At 33.6% G+C, this 20,946-nt stretch overlaps 1 protein-coding gene across 1 annotated transcript; it reads left to right on the top strand.

Moving 5' to 3' along the window:
- Window positions 1–213: 213 nt before the first annotated feature.
- LOC132559297 (limb region 1 protein homolog) lies at window positions 214–17,663 on the top strand. The gene is made up of 15 exons (XM_060223912.1): window positions 214–285; window positions 5,270–5,363; window positions 6,125–6,158; window positions 8,412–8,551; window positions 9,384–9,487; window positions 10,109–10,235; window positions 11,378–11,458; window positions 11,727–11,791; window positions 12,347–12,461; window positions 12,762–12,854; window positions 14,953–15,029; window positions 15,379–15,456; window positions 16,241–16,314; window positions 16,658–16,815; window positions 17,434–17,663. The coding sequence occupies exons 1-15, from the start codon at window positions 214–216 to the stop codon at window positions 17,661–17,663; spliced, it is 1,542 nt and encodes a 513-aa protein (XP_060079895.1).
- Window positions 17,664–20,946: the final 3,283 nt, after the last annotated feature.

The raw sequence follows: 20,946 nt of genomic DNA, 5'->3' as shown, positions 1-20,946 counted from the left end.
ACCTTCAAGTAAATGCGGTTAATGATTCCACTTGTTTTTACATTGTGTGATATCATCCGACCTTTAACTTTAATAACAAACTGAATTGTGGGTAATTTATTCAAATGGCGGAATGATTACAATGCTGACTATGTTTCCACTTCAGTGATCTGTAAAGAAGGGATGACCGACTTTACTGGCACTCCATGATTTTAACAGATCTGTCGAATCAAAATGGAAAACGACGTGGATCTGGATGTAGATAAGCGAGAGGAGGTATTTCATAATGCTGTCCGAGAATACATTGTAAGTATTTGTGCAGTATCACTGTCAATGTATATTACCTCGATTTCCATACAACAGCTGCAGACACATCGATAATGAAGTGCATCTACTATTTTGTAGGCGTACTTCAGTGTCGTCTCTCATTGACTGTATACTTTCCGTCTTGTAAACATTGTGATGTACTTTTCACACTCACATTAAATTGTATTAATGCAATGGCGCACAGATAAGGGTGCGTCAGTGACATTTTACACAAATCTCCCGTAAACAGGTAAAGCGATAGGCTATGTGCACGTGTCTTCCTAGCTGTAATGATGATGTAGCTTTGGAAATGATAATATTTTTGTTACGTCGTATTTTTATTGTCCGACATTTCATTAGCTGACTTTATTAATTCACGTTTTCAAGACAGTTCTAGATCTGCAACCGAAAATTAAATTAAAATTTTAAAAAAATATTGAAACTAGCTTGCAGTGACAGAGGATTTATATTCTAGCCTGTGCGTCATTCACTTCTATAGTAGTTAATGCAGGCTTAGCAATGACCGTCCGACCAGAATAATTTTGTTAACAATCATAAAGTGAATGTCATTTTCAATACAAATATGATAACTAATAAATTTCAAATTACTTATAAAAGGTTATGTGATTCAAACAGAGATTTGAAATATTACCCGTATTTTGGACAGAGTGTATAGAATGATATTTCAGTTGTAAATAGCTTAAATATATGGTTGTTAAGATGTCAGAAATTAAAAAAATGAATTATCACAAAACTTTGCACAATGAAATTGAAAATTATCCAGCTTTCTAGTAAATGTTTATTTTGAAAAAATAAATGAGTTATGTGTTTTTGAAAAAAAATGGTATATAATCATAGCAAGGCCTGTTCTCATATTTCATTGGTGTAGCTTTATAAAGAGAAATAGACAGTCCCCGATCCTTTTTATAAAGTTGATCCCAATGGCATTAATTTGAAACTCATTTTTAGTTGTGAAAGTTTTCATATGATTAGTTTTGGTCAATGAATGATACCAAATTAAGTATTTTCTACTTTTTTTTTTAACTCACATGTCTGAAGAACAAGTGAGCTAATGTTGTAGCTCAAATAAGTCGTCCATCAACTTTTCCCTTTAAACAACTTCTTCTTATCAACCATGTGGCCTAGGTCACTGATATTTAGACAAAAGCATGCTAGGATGAAAGGTTACAAGTTTGTTGAAATATATGACTTGAATCACTTTCAAGGTTACATGGGTCAAATTGAAAAGACCTTACACTATACTATCTAGTACCGGTATATATAATTGTAACATACATATCACACAATCACAATAACCATGCAGATACTTCAATATAGACTAGCAAAATGATAAAATTGTATAGATTAAATTATAAATCAATAGAGAACACTTTCCATTGATTAAATTTTGATGGAGACAAATAAATGAAAGTATCCTACACATATGCATGCTTTAAGTGTAAGGTTTGAATTAGCAATCGGTGAGTCTTGAATAATCTGTTATAATATAATGATATAACATCAAAGCAAATGCCCTACTACTACAGGAAATTCCCAACAGCTGAAATCAATAAGACAACCTGTAGTCAGACATCACAAAATTTTCAGTTCAAGACATCAACAAACCAGACTCAGCTCTAATAAAGCCTCTCCACCTGTTATAAGATTATCCTTATTATTTCTTTGTGAGGAAGTATTGAGAAATATCCTGTCAGTATTAGATATCATCCTAGATAACCTGTTGCTCATTAAACAATCAAAGCCTAAAAACGGCTTTATTATTACCTGGTAAATTTCATTCTAAAAAAAATCGTTTTCTGTAATAATCACAATGTAAATGTATGCATACAGTACATATACTACAATTTAAAAGTGACTAGACATGGATATAAGTTACAGTGGTTACATGTATGTACAACACCTAGCACCTGCAGGAGAGACTCATTCTCATTCAAGTTATTAAAATGTTACTCTGTCCATTTCTCTTGCCTTTTTATAAAGATCCACCTCATTGAATGGTCAGACAACAATGGTAGTTAGAGCTGACTGACACCCCACCCTTGACTAAGCATTATTCTGACAGTTCCAAATGGTGTTAATTGTAAGCTAGTGACAAGATAGAGATATTGAAATAATTATGTAATTACACCAACAGATTCTTGTGGTGTATTATATTGGGTTTGATAAAAAAAACTACCAGAACATCTGTCCTCTATCCTATTATAGAGCAGTAACAAGGTATAAGTTTAAATCCCCTATCTGTCCCCCTGACACAGCTGGGTTAAAGACCATTTCAGGAATGCTATTGAGTTTTGACCTATTTAAATTTAAAGCCTGTAATAAAATCAAAATACTGAAAATAGGACATAGTTGACTTATTGTATGCTACTAACTAGGAGACTTGTTATATTCATTATATCAAATTAACTACATGTAAAAATTGCAACAACTATGATAGGAATGTGTGCCTCAAATATGTAAATTGTTACAGAATTTAATTGACCATTCTATAAGGCCATGTACCGAACATCAAGCTTTCATAGTGTAATCTATATGGAAATGTTTTTGTTAAATGATCATGTATGAAACAAGTTCTCCGAAAACGAAGCTTTTCATACCAGGTGTTTACATCATATTGGTGTCATTTGATCCATTGTGCAATTGATAAAAGAATCATGGAACAAAATTTGGTAGACAAATAATTTTATCTGGAAATTTAAAGTGTAGTGCAACCCTACAACTCTATGCACCAAATGCATTGCAGGTTCTTGCATTGTGTGGATTGTGATTTATCACCATCTGAAATATTATATATATGCTTACATATAAAGCTTTTGTTGGACATGACACAGAAAACACCTTTGTGTATTCTGCAATATCAAATCATGACGTAAATTATAAACCATGACAGATTTCATAATTTGTGTCAGTTATACTGATTGTTTGACTGCTGTAATAACACCTAGCATTTTTGTGTAGGTTATAGGTTTGCACTTTACATTGTTCTCTTGTTTATAATAATCTATTTATAGAAATACATAGAAAATTGGACAGAATTCTTAACAGTTTTGAATATCAAAAGGTTTACCTTAAAACCGTGTTTGTCACAGTGGAATAATTATAATAAGATAGCTAGGAAAAATATTGTGTTGTATTAGTACATAAAAAAAATTACTGACTGAAACAATGATAGAACCTAGCCACCTAGTCATATTCTGTAAAAGGTACATTTACACAGTCTTAAAACAACCAAGATTAATCCTATGGGCAATATTGAATTATTGGCAACATGACTAGCCGTCCCCTATACTTTGTAATAGTTTGGAAACACTTTAAACACTGATGTACATTTAGATATCACTTAAACTTGGCAGCTAATTCACTGGTTATTTACATGTTTTGTTTACTTTTGGCTGAGATTTGTTTAACATATATAAATATTTCCATGCATAAGTTAACTTAGATTGAATGTTTACCGTGATTCAACAGTTGTGAATAATTTAACATTTTGATGTAAAATAAGTGTTTGAGAGCTTTCTACATATTGCTGTAAAATTTAAACTACAGTTCAGATATTTGCTAGAACTATTATGATGAATATTAGTATGTTATGCTCGATAAAACATTACATTCAATAAAATATCAATAACTTATCATAATACAAGATAACATGAGTTATACACACTATAGAAAATAGGTGGACCTGAAGAAAGTCATGAAATAGAATTTCTTTCTGGAATTTTAATGTATCACCTGTTTATTCTCACACTTACTGGCTATACATATATCGCTAGTTATAAATTCATATCAGACAAACAAACATCACTGCAAGATGTCTGACATTTGGTAGTCATCTTGGATTTTTGGGCTTTTTGAAACATCATTCTCAAATTCCATTATGTTTTTAACATTTCATTCAGAAACTGAACAAGATCTAAGATGACCAGCAAGCAGCAATCTTGGATTTTGATATATCAGTTCACTCTCTATTTTATATTTTCGTGGTCATCAAATAATTTTCCACTAATTAAAAAGACCAAGTTTGTTATTATATATGATACCTGTAGTTTCTCTGTTGTGATGTATATGACTATCTGTCCATTTGAGTTTGAGTACATGTATGTGAATGTAGCCAGTTGGAGCCCCCTCTCTCCCAATGTTTATACATACACAAGTTTGCATATGGCATATGTAATCTTAGATTTGATTAGCTGTAGTTCCTGCTACCACAAGAAAAAATACCAGAGCATCTTTATCACTCTCTCACACTCACTTTAGGTTTTGTTTTGTTTGCACTCTACTGGTCATGGGTCAAATGGTGACATCACTTAGAAAGGACAGTCTCAATGATAGAGGAATTTGAGGATTGACCTGCTTGTCAACACAAGATTTACAAAAGATTCAGATAATTAAATGTAAATATGCACAGAATATATCAGTTCACTCTCTATTTTATATTTTCGTGGTCATCAAATAATTTTCCACTAATTAAAAAGACCAAGTTTGTTATTATATATGATACCTGTAGTTTCTCTGTTGTGATGTATATGACTATCTGTCCATTTGAGTTTGAGTACATGTATGTGAATGTAGCCAAGAAGGGGAAAAAAATGAAATTTTAGTTACATCCAAATATTTTATTGAAAATTTCATTACTTGGTTGTAGGCAACAAGATCCATCTATTTGCTGTGTTATAAGAGACCTGGCTTTGTTGTGCAGAGAAAAACTTGGCTATGAATTGCTCTTACTGCCTGCCTCGATATATAGTATCAGATATGCACCTTCTACATGAACATATGTATACACACTCTAATATACTTTGATATCGTTTTCAAACCCTCTCCATGAAATTGCTAGAAATTATTGTGTCATTCTGGAGGCTTGCTTTACTACTATTTGATGAGGTTTTCTACCTTCATTCTCCTTGTTTCTAACGTTAATTTGAGGTGATAACGATTTAATAATGATTTCTCTTAATTGTAGATATTCATGCTTCTCTTCATCCTACTGTATGTGAGCTCCTACATTACAATCTGCTATTTCAAAAGAAAAGCGGACTCTGATGACACCTACGCAGGTATGACAAAATCAATTCTGTTATGTAATCTTAAATCAAAGATACGAGATAGACTGACATGTAAAGTGTGTTGGCAGTATGTTAATTATCCCCTAACAATGATGTATATCACATAACACTTGTCCTTGTCAATTTGCCAGCCGGTATGTGGGTATTTTGATAAAGTTTTATGCACTTAAATATAAGGACTATTTTCTATTTTAGTAGTTCTAGGTAGAATGACTCATCCATAGTCAGAATGCTATTTGAAAATGGGTATAATACAACAAGTATTTGGACTCATACACACTACCACCAGTTCTGAAAAAAAAATGAAACTTTTTACTTATCTTCTGATATCAGTGTAAGCTTACTTATAATTGATTATTGTTTAGTTGTAGATAGAATGGTAATTTACAATAGGTTATGTAAAGTACTACTAGTTGTTTTCTTTTTCATCTAATCATTTAACTGTGAAATACAGGAAATGAGGTTCCCCGCAAACAACAGATATACTTGCTACCTAATGATAGCTATACAGAGGATGATGTGAAAAGGTTTCCTTTTCCCACTGGTAGCAATTATTGTTTAACATGCTGCCTGTTCTCATTACATACTGCAGGAACATTTAGTAATTATAGAAGATACTGGTAAAGATAATAGACGTATCTTAAGTTTGATATTGTCTGATTTGAGAATAATTCAGTTAAACATTGAATGTGTTTGACATATACATGTGAGATAGTGTAGATTCTGACTTGATGCCTGTTTTTTCTCTGTAGGTGGAGAAGAAGATGCTGTCGTATACAGAATAGCGTAAGTTTGTAATCATTTCATCATGGTTAGGTTCTGCTGTCATTGTGTACATTAAACTTTCAGTATGACATGGTGTATACGATATTAGAATTAAATGTTTTCAAAGCAGTGCATTTCTCTGTACAAATTGGTTGGCTGTTGATGTGTCCAATTTCTGTTTATGTTTGTTATTTTTAAAATCAAAGAGTTCCTCTTGCAATCTATTTATTGTTGTGGACTATAATACATGTTAAGGGTGTTTTTGAATCATAGCATACACAATGGCCACCTTTGAGATCGTTGTTTGTTTTATGGACAGATTAATTTCACCTTAAGATAAGATGCTGTATCAGGACTGAATTGTGATAAATTCCTCCCCAATAACACAAAAGTAAGGTTATTGTTTACATGATATCGTAGATAGTGGTTATTGTGTAAACATAAACAATTACTGAGGACAGGTAAGTCATTTCCTGTAAATATGACAATATATGACTGCCCTGAAAGGACTGTTTGGTCCTGATAATGGGTCCAATTCCCACTGATATTATTTCTTATTTAAGCCAAATTCCCTACAATTGAAATTAATTCATGAAAATTTCCTTTGCAATTAACTGATTTTCTTCCTAAAATGAAGCAAAAATGCTTCATCCCAAATGGTTGGAAAAAAAAGTCCCGAGTGTAATAAATTCTGTATTTTCATTGTTTCCAGTATAAAAGACAAAGTATAAGATAGTTTTTACTGCTGTGCAGTTCATAGAGTAGTTTGAATTTTATAAGTACATTTTCCAGTCCCTTTGGGATTTCCTGTAGGTTCCTTTTCTATACTTGTTTATTTCTGTGTTTTTTTTAGTGATGATTTTGTCGAGTTAGCAATAACTTAAATCTAGACAAATATCGGAGGTAGGAGAGGATTGCTTATGTTCCTTGCTTATGTTCCCTTAACTTTTGAATATGGCATGATGCTGGCTTGAATGTTTGTACCTCTATCTTTCCATACATAGTATTCTCTTTTCTTGATAGATTTCTTAAGGTTTTTGAAATATCATTGGGCTAAGTAAATACCAAGTCTTCCGTTGGCACACTATACTGGTCATTTTATGATATATGAATTGAAAGTGATCATTGTGGTATGAGTGTACAATACTTCATATCCTGTAATGTATCACACACCACCTAGGTAAACAGACTATGTGGTGATTCATATCCACATTCTGCTTGTACCTTGTCACAAATGCTTTCATCCAAATTTCGACCCTTTCACTAGATTTGTATTGGTGAAATATTTTGGCTGGTGTCATAGATAAGATTGTTAGTTGTGTAGTGTTCCATGTTCATGATATAACACAGAGTTTATCTGGTACAGTTTACTGGTACTGTGGTAACAATTAAGTATACCAGACAAGTAAATATAACAACCTGAAAGGAAGTGGTTTTTGTCGTGCTACCCCAAAGGGAGAGCATAAGTCATTGCTTTGTGTGGCCGTTTTAATTTTGTCTGGAGCATAACACAAAAACTATGGGAGATATCAACATTAGATTTCATAGTAGATAGATTTTGTTGAGGTGTGCAGTGTACAAGAACCATAACTCAGTTATTGCATGATAATACAAGTTATTGCCCTTATTGCCCTATGCAGGGAACATAACCTGTTTCTGACAGCCCTTGTTTCAGTTCATTAATTAATTAATTAATTTTGATATGTGTAGTAGCAAGTTGTATGATATAAGGAAATAAAACGAAATGTTATGGCAGAATAGGTGTAGGTACAGATATTATACATTTTCTGAGTACAGGAAGAGAGCTTCAATTTTCATAAATATCCGAATATGCCCAAAATTATCATCATCTTCCTATCATAATCAAAAGGGGAGAAAGAATTTGAGATCACTCTTTGCTGCCCAGGAGGTGAAGTTCTCATTTCTCAAGACAACAGAATTTAAGGCAAATGTGTAATAATCATAGACTTGTTATGTTTTTCCATCATTTTGAATATTGATCTGAACTACATACAGGAACTAGATTATTTCTTCAATATACTCTGATGGTGTACATTCCTCCTGTGCATGTGTACATTCCTCCTGTCCATGTGTACATTCCTCCTCCTGTCCATGTGTACATTCCTCCTGTCCATGTGTACATTCACCCTCTCTGTGTTTCAGGTGATGGCTGTGTACATTCACCCTCTCTGTGTTTCAGGTGATGGCTGTGTACATTCACCCTCTCTGTGTTTCAGGTGATGGCTGTGTACATTCACCCTCTTTGTGTTTCAGGTTATGGCTGTGTACATTCACCCTCTCTGTGTCAGTTGGTGCTGTTCTACTGCTGCCCATATCCATTATATCAAATGAAGTGCTGCACCATTATCCGAAAAGTTATTATGTCAAGTGGCTCAACAGCTCCCTTATTCATGGTTTGTTGGAATTATCATGATTCCTTTCTATTTCCTTGATTAGAATTACAGTAATACTTCCACAAAAGAATCAATGTTGTTGGTATCAATGAAATAATGAGAAATGAAAAATCCGAGAACCAACAAATAGTGGTATCTTCTTGGATGGACATGTGTGAACATAAAATGTGGAAATGAAGGCTCCTCATCATCCAAGATCTGTATTGTGATCTAAATGTTGTTGAGATGTTTCGACCGCTGTACAACTGTCATCAGGTCCTTATGAATGCTTCAAAGATAAACCAAATAATGAATTGTATAGTCCCCACATACACGGGCCCGAGGGGCAGGGCCAAAAAGGGGTCAAAATGACTCAAATTTCGAAAATCTTCTTCTGAGCAGCCAGATATGATAGAAGCAAATGCTTTTCATGGATGAAAAGTCTAAGGGCACTTTCCCAGGGCCTCAGATTTCCCTTTGGGAAGGTGAACAAATTTTCTATAGTTTATATAGGAAAATTAGATTGTTGAAAATAAAGCTGTTCATCTTCCATAGAAATTAACTTGGTAAGAATTATGAGTATAGGATGACAGTTTTGATGGTATTCATAATATTGACACTGGCTGAACCCTAAGGGCTGAAAACATATTACTTATTAACATTAATGTCACAATTTTATTTTAATGACACATCAACCTATAACCTTTATATTCAATATGGCTGATCTCAGGTAACTGTCAAGACGACTCAGCCTCTTTTTACATTGATATTTTCTCATGAAATGAAAAAAAAAGACAAAACATCTTTTTGTTCGCATCACAATACATATACATAACCCTTTCTTCTTTTTCAGGATTGTGGAATATGCAGTTTGCTATGTCCAATGTTTCACTGTTTTTCTTCATGCCATTTGCTTATTTTTTCACGGAATCAGAAGGTTTTGTAGGATGCAAGAAGGTAAGATGATTTTTATATTTCCATTATTTTGTACAGATACCAATGTTATTTATTCATAATATCTTTTTTTTCTATTTATCTTTATAAAAAAAATATGCAGTATCAAAGGCAACTATTACAGAGGTCATGCATATTAAAACAGACATGTTGACCATTCATAACTACAAATTTATATCTAATGGAACTGACAACAGATTAGGGATGTTACCAAAACAAAAAATGACAGCTTCTAATCCCTATATACTATCAAAATAAGGAAACTATATTGCATGGTCACACTACTCATTTCTTAACATGTTACAGACAAACAGAGATGTACTATACAGTGCCAAAAACAATACAATTTTTTTAATTTGTACTTGGATAAATCAGCTCACCAAATATACATGAGGAAATTACACAAGTTCTCTTGGTCCAACTGATACAGTCTGACCAAGCAAATTGACCACTGGTTTAATATGAAATTAACATGGGCCAATGGCAGAAGTCTTCCTTGAGACTGTAGAAAACATAGATACAATGTTTATATCATATCATGTTAAAAGTTCCATGAAAATGAAAATTACATATGAATTATCGTTTCTGGAGTTGATGACTTGATGACATGTGATCATGTTTCAGGGTGTGAAGGCGCGTGTTTACGAGTCTATCATCGTCCTCTTCCTTCTCATACTTGTTGTTGTGGGATGTGTGTGGGTAGTTTCTGCCCTGTTTGACGATGACATCCACAAAAAACAAAGATTATTTGGTGAGTGTAAACTCCTGTTCATTTTACTAATCTACCAGGCAATTCAATGTTTAGAATTATGAGTCTTGGCAACTGCTGTCTTTATATTACTTTTACTTCTAAATTTAATGATTAATTATCGTAAATTATATTCAAATCATGAGGATTTCTATCAACACTGGTCAGTGATGATATATAGGTGTACCTGGACTAATTTGATACCATATAATTCTTGCAAAAGTCTTCGGATATAAGTAATTTGTATCATCATTTAATTTCTCATCTAAATCAAGGAATAGTTATGATGAAATTTAAATACTTATTTGTTAAATATTTTTTTTACAAACACTGATACTGTCCATTCCTGTCTGCTTGTTGAAATTCAAACAAATCCTCCAACAATAAGCATTTTTTATCTGTAATTCTTTAAATATATTTGTGTTTTGAGCTAAGCTGGCTAAGTCATTCAAGGTAGGAAAACTACAGAAATAAACATTTTATGAATTAAGCAGAAAATTCACACCTGACTAATGATAGTTAAAGTGCAGTATGTGGTATGTGTTTTGTTGCTTATACATGTATATGTTATGGTGGACAAAGTGAAAAAAATCATATTAACCAAATCTTAATTGTAATCAGACATGGTTCAGAAAATCTTTGTTGTATATACACAGTATACAGTTATATTTATATGGTTTTTAAATCTGAATTCAGCTCTTTGTACTGAAAGCAATATTCAAAAATTTGATTTTTGTTTGTGCTGATTTTGTTTTACATTTTAATGTTGTTTATACCAAATGCACCAATCTTTCAGAAGTTGTTAATGTACTAATTGTAGAATGCACCACAGCATAGAAGATTTTTGATACATGATGTATTTTTAAAAATAAAAGAACAAGAGTGTATTCATGTCTTGTCATTTACTTCCGTTTTCCATTCAGGAAGAAATGGGCTAACGGAGCACATATCTGTGATGAAATAGAAATAAATAGCAGATCATCATCATTCAAATGAACAAGAGAATGTCAAACCCCCTAAAATACAATGATTGTAAATACAAGAAGAACAATTTGAGTGGTGCACACATCCTTAAAACCAGGGCTTAGTCCCCGCCTTGTTTGTCAGGAAGCAGTTCTTGAAAGTGTTTATGTTTTTTGTTTCAGATCTTCTGTCAGATGTTTGGAACTTCTATTTGCCATATCTATACGCAATCATATCATTTATTGGCGTCATTGTCTTACTTTGTAAGTATTCTGATTGTGTTAACGTCGTTCTTATGTGTAAGAGAAAGTCCGAGATCATTTCCATCACAAAGGTGAGACACATTTCAATGTGCAAGAGAACAAGAGTCTCAGTGTCATTCTTTCATCTTATCTTTAATTCAGGATAATGAGGATGAATAATTAGGTAAATATCTCTAGAGATGGGAGCAGACATTGGTGTAGTTGTGAGTGATGGAGACCGTTAGGCCTTTTCTTGATAAAATCTGATGACATCTGTTTTATGTTATAGTATGTACACCTGTGGGATTTGCCCGGATGTTTACTGTGATGGGTAAACTTGTAGTTAAACCAAAGGTTTGTACCTATCTTTTTCTACTTATACTTATCATCTTTTATTCTGATATATTGACTTTTTGTTGAGAAATTTTAGAAATTTTCATTTTCCCGACATACATATATAACTTTCTTAAAGAGTGAAACTCAAAGCACCTAGAAAGAAATGAGGCATAATTGACACTATGATCATTGATGATAAATTCATAACCACAAGTCTTGGGGAAACTTTTATTCTTGCAAACCTTGGCTCAAATGAAAACAAATTTTGTACTTTTTATCACATAACTTAAAAAGCCTACATTTTGACAAGTCGATATGTGAGAACGCTATCAAACAGAAGTAGCCATTTTTTTATGTCATTTTTAATTATTGTCTGTATTATGACATCACGATCACTTTCTGACTTATTCATCCAATGAAAACTGCCTCAGGGTATATTACCCTTAGTGATATATAGGAAAATATATTATATGGGTGAATTGACTGGTTAACAGGTTGTCTATGTGACAAGTACATGGATTTATAATCTATTGACCACATTTCCCTGATATTTATTGTGGCTTATTTTTACAGTTCTTAAGAGATATAGATGAAGAGTTTGCCACTTTGAAAATGCAAGAAGAAAGCATACGTAGAAAAATTGAATGTAAGTGTCTTCATTGCATAATATGTGTAAGGAATGAAATGAATTTTCTTATCAAAATAAATTATGCTGTGAAACCATTTATCACTCGGGTCTATGGAAGCACACATTTTGAACAAATTTCCTCTTCAGTTTTCAGATTTCATTAGCATGGCTTTATGAATATTATGCATTTTTTAGCAAGAAAGAATATCTATATCATTATTATATAATATGATTAAAACTTGTTCCCAAATTCCTGTCAAAATTCTAAACTTTGATAACAGTAATATTTTACTCTGAAATGACACTAGAAATGCCATGGTATTTTTATTTAGAAAACTGTCTTTGATTCCACTTCAGTACAACACCAACATAGTACTATAGCAAACGGCCACACTACACAAGACTCCCTTAATAAACAGCTGGAGGAAATTGAAAAAGATAAAGCTGAGTTAGGTAAGTAAGAACGTAGATCATTTTAGATCCCTACAAAGTCGGAGTATAATCCTAATTGTACAAGCACATTACCGAGTATAATCCTAATTGTACAAACACATTACCCAGTATAACCCTAATTGTACAAGCACATTACCAAGTATAATCCTAATTGTACAAGCACATTACCAAGTATAATCCTAATTATACAAACACATTACAGAGTATAATCCTAATTGTACAAACACATTACCAAGTATAATCCTAATTGTACAAACACATTACCAAGTATAATCCTAATTGTACAAACACATTACCCAGTATAATCCTAATTGTACAAGCACATTACCAAGTATAATCCTAATTGTACAAACACATTACAGAGTATAATCCTAATTGTACAAACACATTACCCAGTATAATCCTAATTGTACAAGCACATTACCCAGTATAATCCTAATTGTACAAACACATTACAGAGTATAATCCTAATTGTACAAACACATTACCCAGTATAATCCTAATTGTACAAACACATTACCCAGTATAATCCTAATTGTACAAACACATTACCAAGTATAATCCTAATTGTACAAACACATTACCAAGTATAATCCTAATTGTACAAACACATTACCAAGTATAATCCTAATTGTACAAACACATTACAGAGTATAATCCTAATTGTACAAACACATTACCCAGTATAACCCTAATTGTACAAACACATTACCAAGTATAATCCTAATTGTACAAACACATTACCAAGTATAATCCTAATTGTACAAACACATTACCAAGTATAATCCTAATTGTACAAACACATTACCAAGTATAATCCTAATTGTACAAACACATTACAGAGTATAATCCTAATTGTACAAACACATTACCAAGTATAATCCTAATTGTACAAACACATTACAGAGTATAATCCTAATTGTACAAACACATTACAGAGTATAATTCTAATTGTACAAACACATTACCCAGTATAACCCTAATTGTACAAACACATTACCTAGTATAACCCTAATTGTACAAACACATTACCAAGTATAATCCTAATTGTACAAACACATTACAGAGTATAATCCTAATTGTACAAACACATTACCAAGTACAATCCTAATTGTACAAACACATTACCCAGTATAACCCTAATTGTACAAGCACATTACAGAGTATAATCCTAATCGTACAAACACATTACCAAGTATAATCCTACTTGTACAAACACATTACCCAGTATAATCCTAATTGTACAAGCACATTACCAAGTATAATCCTAATTGTACAAACACATTACCAAGTATAATCCTAATTGTATAATCCTAATTGTACAAGCACATTACCAAGTATAATCCTAATTGTACAAACACATTACAGAGTATAATCCTAATTGTACAAACACATTACCAAGTATAACCCTAATTGTACAAACACATTACCAAGTATAATCCTAATTGTACAAACACATTACCAAGTATAATCCTAATTGTACAAACACATTACCCAGTATAACCCTAATTGTACAAGCACATTACCAAGTATAATCCTAATTGTACAAGCACATTACAGAGTATAATTCTAATTGTACAAACACATTACCAAGTATAACCCTAATTGTACAAACACATTACCAAGTATAATCCTAATTGTACAAACACATTACCGAGTATAATCCTGATTGTACAAACACATTACAGAGTATAATTCTAATTGTACAAACACATTACCAAGTATAATCCTAATTGTACAAACACATTACAGAGTATAATCCTAATTGTACAAGCACATTACCAAGTATAATCCTAATTGTACAAACACATTACCAAGTATAATCCTAATTGTACAAGCACATTACCCAGTATAATCCTAATTGTACAAACACATTACAGAGTATAATTCTAATTGTACAAGCACATTACAGAGTATAACCCTAATTGTACAAGCACATTACCCAGTATAATCCTAATTGTAGAAGTCTTTTTTAGCCATTGATTGCTTTGTTTGAAACAATGGTTTGTTTTAGAAACTTTATATACATACAAAATCCAGTATTAAACTATTTATGTTATGTCATTATGTATACAAAGTTGTCATGTTTCTGTTGTAGAAAAAAGGAAAAAAATATCTCCTCTCAGAAGGAACCTAGGATATCCACTGGTCATTCTGGCTTTGTTAGCATTAACAGTTGAGTATACAGTACAACATTTATCTTGTCTGTCTGGTATTTTTTCTGGTATGAAATTCTCTATTTTCTATTCATCACGAAGTACAATCACACCTACTTCTGTTGGGTAAATGACATGATGTTTGTGTATATTGTTAGGTCTAGGTACGGCAGGAATTGATGTACTAGTATATTGACATGAACAGATTGTAGTATGGTCCAAGTTCCTGATTAATGAACAGGGCAGATAATTCATATTAAATAAATGTTCTTGATCTGATTTTAAATCTATTACAGACATTTTGATAAACTTATTAAGTTAACAATAATCTTCAGAGTAAACAATGATTGATGTCTTGTATGTTTCAGGTATTGTGTGTGTTAAGTGTGGCACATCATTTCTTTGAACTCCTGGTGGGAATCAAAGCTCTTCCTGTTGGAGCCAAGGTACATAACAATATACTGCCAGAACTTAGTCATACATTTCTGTCCTGTAATGGTGACGCTATCACAGTGTATTCAACCCATAACTAAGTAGTCACATCTCTGTGGAGGCATTATACAGGTATCCAATAGGAGCCATGAATTCTGCAAAGCTTGACATAGCTTTATTTAATCATAATATGGTATGAATTGTTTTGCTTTATTCAATATGTGTGTAATCATTTCTGTTAAGTAAATGTAACACTGCTGGACTTTGGCAGGCTCAGCACTGGCACAGTATTGTGATTATTTTTGTACTTGAAGGGTCAATCATCAAGGTCACTGATACTATAAATAGAAAATTGGTCTAGATCATCATGACAGTTCATGTGGACTGATCAGTCTCAAACTTAAACACTGATTTCTGATCAGAGTGCTGGCTTTGGATTGATTTTAGAGGTCACCAACAAGGTCAATTATACTATAAATAGAAAATTGGTCTTGATCATCATTCTGGACAGTAATGACAGTTCCTGTGGACTGATCAATCTCAAACTTAAACACTGATTTCTGATCAGAGCAAAAGGTCAAACATCAAGGTCAATATGACTTTAAGCGATACCCTGTTTTATGTGAACTTACTAGGTGTAGGTGACATCCTAACACAGCTATATCATGTTACCCAGGCCGATACTAATCCATACAGCCATACATACAGTGTAATGTTTTGTTCATTGAATTAAAATAACATGTTGTTAAAGAAAGAAAACCTTCATTCTTTGTCTAAATAATTTTATTTTTGTTACAGGAGACGGTATTAGGAATCTCGTCCTTATCTGCTCTAGGGTCTGTTGGTGCTGTTCTGGAGATAGTCCTAATCCTGTATCCTTTCCATCAGAAAGCTTCATAACCACAGATATATATAAATAACTCTATTAAAGATCTTCGTTTAAGAAGAGATAATCCAATATTCATTGATTTAGTACAGTACAGATTTTTGCAAGAAACCATGTTTAATGCATAAAAAAATTATAAACTCAACATCACTGTGTTCATGCAAGTCTGATGGAATTGAAATAAGTTTGTAAGTTCATGTGATGGTGTTCTTAGTTTGAATTGAAGCCAGATCCTGTGTCCTGTGCAGAATATTTACAGAACTTCATCTCGAAAATAGTCGAGATTTTCATTATTTCTGATTCTTTAGGATTTCCTTGACGCAGTCTAGATATGTTATGTTTGCATCTATAGAGGGATTCTACTCTCTGCCATTCTTCCGGAGACTTACACCTGTGTCACATGATACGTCCATGGTTCAGATAATTGGCAATTGTGTTGTGCTGTTGATCCTGAGCTCAGCATTGCCAGTTCTGTCTCGGATCATGGGTTAGTACATACAATAACAAGGGAGATAAATCTACTGAATTTGAACTGATCTATCTAAATCAAGGCTTAACTTAAATAAGTACAAGGCTGTATATGTGAATTAATGAAATGAATTGATGTGGATTGAGTTTTGGAGGAGGAGGGGGGAGGGATAATGGTTGTTCTTTGAAGACTTTTCTATCATTTCTCAATTATTTTATTTAATATGTTGATTTTTCATTAAACTTCCCTGATCTTTGCATTGATGAATTCTTTTGTGCAGATTTTCTACTCCCCAAAGGGAGAGCATAAAGTCACAGCTTGGTCCATCCATCTGTCCATCATAATTTTGTCCAGAGCATAACACAAAAACTATGAAAAAGTTTCAACATAAAACAAATTACAGTAAGGAGAGGTGCAGTGCACAAGAACCATCACTCTTTTTTTTGTATAGAATTAGGAGTTATTGCCCTTTTCATAGTTAAATTGCATCTGGAGTGTTACTCTTAAATAAAAGAGGTATTAATATAAAACTTCCGAGGTAGATAGGTCTTAACGACTAGGATGGAATCATAGCTCTCTTATTGCCCTTTGTTATTTTTCATACTTAAGTGATCTTTGATGGTCTTGATATTGCAGGTATAACAAATTTTGACCTGATTGGAAACTTTGGCAGTATGGACTGGTTGGGTAATTTCTACCTTATTCTCACCTGCAATGCTGTCTTTGCCACTACAACGACCATGTGCTTGACCAACAAGTTTACTGGCACAGTGAGATCAGAGGTGTTTAACCGACTGTGGACCTGGGTGTCTCAGAAGGAAAAGAAAACCAAACCCCAAAGCTACACATCCGTCAAGGAAGATTAGTTGTGATAAATTCCCATTTGTGGACAATTTGGACATATGACAATCGACATGCACGGCAATCTACACAAGAAATCCCACAGAGACCATTATCACATAGTGATGTATTCCCCCACAGCATAACAACAAAGAGGAATTCCACACAGACAGGATCACTTCCTATGAGGAATTCCTTCTAATTAAGCTTTGTCTACCAATTTATAGTAAGTTGTACTGATGATTGTACAATCAGTAACAATAGTAAAATATTAGATTATTGGTGTTAAGAGTATTGGGCTAGTGATCACTGTCAGTAATTACTGGGAGAATTAGACTAGGGGTCACTGTCAGTAATTACTGGGAGAATTAGACTGGGGGTACTGTCAGTAATTACTGGGAGAATTAGACTAGGGGTACTGTCAGTAATTACTGGGAGAATTAGACTAGGGGTACTGTCAGTAATTACTTGGAGAATTAGACTAGGGGTACTGTCAGTAATTACTGGGAGAATTAGACTAGGGGTACTGTCAGTAATTACTGGGAGAATTAGACTAGGGGTACTGTCAGTAATTACTGGGAGAATTAGACTAGTGATAACTGTCAGTAATTACTGGGAGAATTAGACTGGGGGTCACTGTCAGTAATTACTGGGAGAATTAGACTGGGGGTCACTGTCAGTAATTACTGGGAGAATTAGACTAGGGGTCACTGTCAGTAATTACTGGGAGAATTAGACTAGGGGTCACTGTCAGTAATTACTGGGAGTGTTGGACTGGGGGTCACTGTCAGTAATTACTGGGAGAATTAGACTGGGGGTCACTGTCAGTAATTACTGGGAGAGTTGGACTGGGGGTCACTGTCTGTAATTACTGGGAGAATTAGACTGGGGGTCACAGTCAGTAATTACTGGGAGAATTAGACTAGGGGTACTGTCAGTAATTACTGGGAGAATTAGACTAGGGGTACTTTCAGTAATTACTGGGAGAATTAGACTAGTGATCACTGTCAGTAATTACTGGGAGAATTTTACTGGGGGTCATTGTCAGTAATTACCGGGAGAATTAGACTGGGGGTCACTGTCAGTAATTACTGGGAGAATTAGACTAGGGGTACCGTCAGTAATTACTGGGAGAATTAGACTAGGGGTATTGTCAGTAATTACTGGGAGAATTAGACTAGTGATCACTGTCAGTAATTACTGGGAGAATTAGACTAGGGGTCACTGTCAGTAATTACTGGGAGAATAAGACTAGGGGTCACTGTCAGGAATTACTGGGAGAATTAGACTAGGGGTCACTGTCAGGAATTACTGGAAGAATTAGACTAGGGGTCACTGTCAGTAATTACTGGGAGTGTTGGACTGGGGGTACTGGGAGAATTAGACTAGGGGTACTGTCAGTAATTACTGGGAGAATTAGACTAGGGGTACTGTCAGTAATTACTGGGAGAATTAGACTAGGGGTATTGTCAGTAATTACTGGGAGAATTAGACTAGGGGTACTGTCAGTAATTACTGGGAGAATTAGACTAGGGGTACTGTCAGTAATTACTGGGAGAATTAGACTAGTGATCACTGTCAGTAATTACTGGGAGAATTAGACTAGGGGTCACTGTCAGTAATTACTGGGAGAATTAGACTAGGGGTCACTGTCAGTAATTACTGGGAGAATAAGACTAGGGGTCACTGTCAGGAATTACTGGGAGAATTAGACTAGGGGTCACTGTCAGGAATTACTGGGAGAATTAGACTGGGGGTCACTGTCAGTAATTACTGGGAGTGTTGGACTGGGGGTACTTTCAGTAATTACTGGGAGAATTAGACTAGGGGTACTGTCAGTAATTACTGGGAGAATTAGACTAGGAGTACTGTCAGTAATTACTGGGAGAATTAGACTAGGGGTCACTGTCAGTAATTACTGGGAGAATTAGACTAGGGGTATTGTCAGTAATTACTGGGAGAATTAGACTAGGGGTATTGTCAGTAATTACCGTCAGTAATTAATGGGAGAATTAGACTAGGGGTACTGTCAGTAATTACTGGGAGAATTAGACTAGGGGTACTGTCAGTAATTACTGGGAGAATTAGACTAGGAGTACTGTCAGTAATTACTGGGAGAATTAGACTAGGGGTACCGTCAGTAATTACTGGGAGAATTAGACTAGGGGTACCGTCAGTAATTACTGGGAGAATTAGACTAGGGTGTACCGTCAGTAATTACTAGATTTGGACTGTGACCACATTCAGTTATACTACTGTTAGCTGTTTATTGATGATTACCGTGTTAATTACCATATAGCCAATTTTTTTTCATGGGTCAGAATTTTCACAGTGGTTACCAAAAAAGTTGAATTTTTAACCAATTTAATTTTTGCATTCTTCATGTAATAGGACGTCTAAATTTTTGCAACAATTGCTTGCAATGTAAAGTTTCAAATATGTCATCGCTGATTAATCAGACTAACACCAGTATAATTAATGAAAACGGAAATGAATTATGTTTTTATCAGCATGTATTCTGTTTACCAGGTAACAAATCATTTCTGTCAATGTACCTTTCTAGTATTATTTTTGACTTGGAGACAGTTGATAAGACAAATGACATTACCAATTTGTCGTTAGACTTTAGTTACAGTATTATATCATGGATACTTTTTACACACTTCTTATTTCAAGGATAAAGACTTTTTCTATCACTTTACTGCTCTGCACAAAAAGTGAAAATATTGTCTCCATGAAAGTAACTGGTTATAAGGTTAATACAATGAAGCCTTTAGTGATCATGCTGTAATTATACAAGTGGTGAAGTGTCAAGCCTAGCAATGCAAATATTGATGTTATTTTTTATGATAAAATTGGTTTTATTTATGTATGGGATTTTTCTTTGAACAAAGAAACTTATTTATGCATTTTTTTTTATTTATTTATATATTTTTGTGGAATGTTTGTTTTTTTTTTCTTTATTTTTAAAATAAATGTTTTGTAATAGACATATGGGAATGAATTGGTTACAAGGGTTTGTAACAAAGCCATATAAAAAGTATGATTGTTATACATGTGTATTGTGATGGAAAGATCATTTGTACGGATGTGTGTAGTACTTTGAGGCTGCCCTGTTAGATATGGAGACATGATTATCTGTGTGATGTTGTTGCCCATTGGTAAATCAGTATGGAGTGGTGGTTAAATACACTGTAGGTTGGTTTTCTTCTGACAAAAAATATCTATAATCCATTCTTAAATTTTGATTGCCAATGTAACAAGTTTTCATTAATGCCTTATTGACATTGTAATCAACCTTTGACCCCT

Source organism: Ylistrum balloti, unplaced genomic scaffold, assembly GCF_031769215.1.
Source record: "Ylistrum balloti isolate Yb309-2 unplaced genomic scaffold, AGI_CSIRO_Ybal_v1 Utg370888, whole genome shotgun sequence".
Lineage (NCBI taxonomy): Eukaryota > Metazoa > Mollusca > Bivalvia > Pectinida > Pectinidae > Ylistrum > Ylistrum balloti.
Note: the sequence above shows the minus strand (reverse complement) of the source record. Positions and strands in the feature narration are given on the sequence as shown.